General features: G+C 38.1%; 1 protein-coding gene across 1 annotated transcript in view; it reads right to left on the minus strand.

Moving 5' to 3' along the window:
• LOC106880792 (uncharacterized) overlaps positions 1-5,000 on the minus strand; it is a 204,223-nt gene that overhangs the window by 117,729 nt on the left and 81,494 nt on the right. Inside the window, exons 31-32 of the mRNA XM_089358814.1 lie at positions 3,651-3,758; positions 722-835 (exon numbers count right to left, since the gene is read on the minus strand). Coding sequence (XP_089214940.1) covers positions 722-835; positions 3,651-3,758 — 222 coding nt within the window. The remainder of the gene's footprint in view (positions 1-721; positions 836-3,650; positions 3,759-5,000) is intronic.

Raw genomic sequence — 5,000 nt, forward strand, 5'->3', positions numbered from 1 at the left:
ATTTCAGCTTGGACAATTTTTATTTTTATCTTAATTAAACCCGCATACACACACACACACACACACACACACACACACACACACAAACGCGCGCGCGCGCGCGCGTGTTAACCGTAGTTTGCCTGATTTGAACTTTTTCTATTGTATCCATTATACTTATCTAATGCCTCAGGTTCGATTTGAGTATTTCTACGCTGTCTATGTTTTTCGAAAGAAAATTATATGTATATATATATAAATATGTATATATATATATATATATATATATATATATATATATATATATATATATATATATATATATATATATATATATATATATATATATATATATATGTATATATATATAATGAGTGTACTAGAGGGTACCCAAAAGAAACCAGAATTTTGCAATATTATTCACTTAGTCTTCAAAATATTCTCCATTTGAAATATATATATATATATATATTCTTTTATTCTTTTACTTTTTTCAGTCATTTGACAATTATACAATTTCGGCTCTCTTCTTCACAGTTGAGGGCTTGACTAACAATCAATAGGTATCCATATTGAACAAAAAATTGCAAAGTGTTTATATATAAATTTTGAAATGGTTGGATTTGAATGCAAATGACAAGGAATGATTTAACTCGAAGCACATCAAGCTATAAATATTGACATGTAAATAAAACCAACAACAGTAGAAGTAAAGCTAGTTATAGTATTTTGTGATACTTACAAATTTTACAGTAAAGTTCATCAGAACCGTCTGTACAGTCTTTTTTATCGTTGCATTTCAACTTCGAATCGATACACTGTTTGTTGTTACAAGTAAATTCATCTACAGAACATGCTGAAACAGCGACAATAGAGAAAGGACATGAAATGGAAGATATTACCATTTTACAGATTTCAAATACCATGGAAAAAAATCTTATGCTTTTATGCAACATAAATTATTTAATTTTCACTGGGTTTTAATCTACTAGCCCTTATGGTTTACAATGAATGTATATTACTTCTATTTATAAAGATAGTAAAACGCAAAGCTAAAGGCCGTATTGGCTGCGGGTGAGGATAAGTCTACGAATCAGTTGTAGGAAAGAAGAAAAGAAGTGAAGTGACAAATGAATGATACAAGGTTTTATATGCGTGTGTCTATCTATCTATCTATCTATCTATCTATCTATCTATCTATCTATCTATCTATCTATCTATCTATCTATCTATCTATCTATCTATCTATCTATCCCTTCTCTTTCTGTATATATATATATATATATATATATATATATATATATATATATATTATTTTCTTCAAACCAATTTAAAAGTTCCTGTCTTTCAGATTCCCTATGACAGATATAATTATAACGCAAGAAATGCAAAGACATGAATTCATTCTTGTCATGTGTGCGGAGCCAGCGATTTAGAAATGATCACCTTCCTAAATGTGGGAAACTCTTTTGCATTCAAAGTTGGGGTAAAATTGGAAACCTCTTTTGAGAATGTTTCCATAGAGAAAACGTCATTCTAAACGTTCGGACACTATAAGGACACCGTAATTCATCAATAGAGTTCAAACATTGTTGATGATTATCCCGAAAGTCTATGGGGACCATTGATAAAGAACTTCAGGTGTCAGAATGAACTATCAGGACTTTGGTGTATGAGGACATTCGCTTCAAGTCTATGAACTGAGGTGAGGCAAATTCATGTCCGAAAAGACACAAAACAACCGTTTGATCTGTGCTAAGCAGTCGTTTAACAAGGTTAAAAACACTCACAAACATGGCACGCTTTAGTTCTTTGAGAGAAAATTTTGTCCAAAACCAAAGTCTAATAGTCAGTTATGTGCTGGGCCGTTCTGATGTCCACAGAGTGATGCACACTTAGTTTCCAGCAACTGTGATGGCTTTAAGAGTGGTAAGTAAAGAAGGTCGTTACGCCATCTCACATCTTTCCTCGAGGATTTAGAATTGACGTTACTGGATATATTGAGTTGGTGGAGAAAGTTGTTCAGCCTCGTATAGTTGAAGTACTCAGTAGATACAACACCTTCTCATCCAGCGCACATGACCCAAGAATGGACGTCAAACAATATTTACAATCATGTAACACCAAACTCGTGGCCCCCAAACTCGTCAGATTTAAATCCCATGGACTACTACTTGTGAAGCTTTGTTGAAAGGGAGACTAATCTACAACCTAACAACACCATCGATTCACTGAAAGCTGCAATGGCCTAGGCATTGTACGAAGTGAATAATAACCAATAAATGCGGGCATGTCAACGATTCTACTCCTGCATTGAAGCAGTTATCGAAGCTGAATGTAGATTCAGAGAACAATCTTATAAGAAAACTTATCGAGATGTGCACAAAAATTAGTTTTAATTAAATTTAGGCTTAGCTAGATTAGAGTTGTTTTATCAGATTATAATATATGTCCTCAAATACTACTATATACACGCGGGCGCGCGCGCACACACACAATATATTTATCAGAAATACAGAGTGACGGTGAACTTGAACTTCCGCTGATCGAGCAACCTGGCTAGCCGTTGCCGGTGGAACATTGTTACTCAATCCCGCTATACTTCTGATTAAAATAATTATTTAGAATACACACATGTATCAAATCCTTTTTTTTTCTATTTTAAGGACACTTAAATCAAAGATGTAGACCAGTGGTTCCCAACCCGTTTATTTAAATAAGTTTTCTCCCGGACCCTTTTAATATTCTTATCCTTATATATGTATATATATATATATATACATATGTGTGTGTGTGTGTGAAATTTTGAATTTGGTCCATGGACTCCCAGTACTATCTTTTCGGACCACCAGGAGCCCGCGTACTCCAGGTTGAGAACCATTAATGTAGACATACGCAAGCTCATGCATGTATATGTAACTATTTCAGTTTTTCAACTACCTCACATAATGTCGATCAGATTATATCGTATCACGAATATTATGTCGACGGCCAAGATATATATAGCTCTCAAATGGAGTAGTCTACCTAGCTATAGAGTGCCATAAGGGAAACAGCTAACTCAGAGACGTTTACTGGTTGTGTATAAATGAGTAGGTTTGCAAGTATGTTTCTGTGTATGAATGTGTAAGTCTATATGCGTATGTGTATGTGTGAATAGTAAAGGTGCGAGGATTAGTGGTTAGGATATTCGGCTCACGACCGTCAGGTTGTGAGTTCAATTCCTGGTGATGCGTTGTGTCCTCGAGCAAGATATTTTATTGCATGTTGCACTAGTTCACTCAGCTGGCAAAAATGAGTAGTACCTATATTTCAAAAGGCTGGCCTAGTCACATTCTGTGTCTTGCTGAGTCTTCCTGAGAACTACGTTAATGGTACACGTGTCTGTGGAGTGCTCAGCCACATGCACGTTAATTTCATGAGCAAGCTGTTCCATTGATCGGATCAGCTGGAACCCTCGTCGTCGTAAGGGACGGAGTGTCAGTGAGTGTATGTGCATACATGTAAATGAGTGTATATATATGAGTGGTTATGTGTATCTGCGTGAATTTATAGGCATGAGTATTTGTGTGTGTGTGTGTGTGTGTGTGCATGTGTACATGCGCTTGTGCGCGTGTGTGAGTATGGGCGCGCGTACGGACGTATTAAAAAAATAGTCAAAATAAACTTACCACACTTTTCGTCAGAGCCGTCAGAGCAATCTATTTTGCCGTCGCACTGCTTCTCCTTAGGTATACAATCGCAGGACCCGCATGTGAATTGATCCTTACACGTACACGCTGAAAATAATTTTTGCTAGATCATAAATAAATAAATATATACACAGACATACATATGTATATTTCTAGATCTATCTAAATACGTGTGCGTATATCTATATCTATATCTATATCTATAAAAGGCGGGATGTGTGTGTGTGTGTGTGTGTGTGTGTGTGTGTGTGTGTGTGTGTGTGTTTGTGTGTGTGTGTACGTGAATGTAATTTATGCACGTCCACAGATTAGCACGCATGTCGCTCCAATTTTAGGAGGACATTGGTCCCGACCATGGCTGTGTTTTTGTCAACTTATTTTCCCCGAGGCACCCGCGGATAGCGGTAAAAATCGATTTTCAAACATAACTGTTACCAATTCCTACGTCGGTGAAATCCGTAAGTTTGCTAACATGAGTTAAGTCCCCTGTCCAGCAATGGCGCAAAAAGAAAAACAAAGGGTAAAATTTTAGATTAACATCCGCACGATTTTCACTAAGAAAAAAAATTCGGATTTTTTGCGTGGAATCAAGTACCCTGAACTCCTAATATGTTTCAAATTCCTTATTTTGGTTCGGAAAAAATCTTGAAGAAAATGCTTTTACGTTAACTTGACCGGTTTCAAGTAAGGAATTGGATGGGGTGGAGTGGGAAGGTAGAGTAGGAGTGTGTTGGGGTGTGGTGGGATGAGCTTATGAGGGGGTGTTGACGATGAAGGGGGAAGGGGAAGGTGGATGTAAGAGAGGGGGAAGGTGGGTATGGGAGGGGAGAGAAAGAGAGGAAGAGAGGAGAGAGTGTGGGTATAAGAGAGGGAAGGTGGATGTGAGAGAGGGGGAAGGTGGGTATGGGGGGGGGAGAAAGAGAGGAAGAGAAAGAGAGTGAGAGAGAAGAGAGTGAGAGAGAGGGAAAGAGAGAAGAGAGTGAGAGAGTAAGGGTGAGAGAGTAAGAGAGTAAGAGTGAGAGAGAGGGAAAGAGAGAAGAGAGTGAGAGAGTAAGGGTGAGAGAGTAAGAGAGTAAGAGTGTAGAGAGTAAGAGTGAGAGAGGGGGAGTACGAGAGAAGAGAGTGAGAGAGAGTAAGAGAGAGGAGAGAAAGAGTAGGGGTGGTAGGAAGGAGGGTGGGGGAGAGAGGCAGGAGGAGGGGGTTAGATGAAGAGGGGAGGGGAGTTGAGCCCATGTGGCGCAAAGGAGCGAAGAGAGAAGATTAATCCCTGTTCACGGCGCAAACGGGAGTCCAGATGGCCCCTGTGCATGAACAATCCAAACACGGACA

Source organism: Octopus bimaculoides, chromosome 10 (genome assembly GCF_046866305.1).
Source record: "Octopus bimaculoides isolate indiv1 chromosome 10, ASM4686630v1, whole genome shotgun sequence".
NCBI classification, from domain to species: Eukaryota; Metazoa; Mollusca; class Cephalopoda; order Octopoda; family Octopodidae; genus Octopus; species Octopus bimaculoides.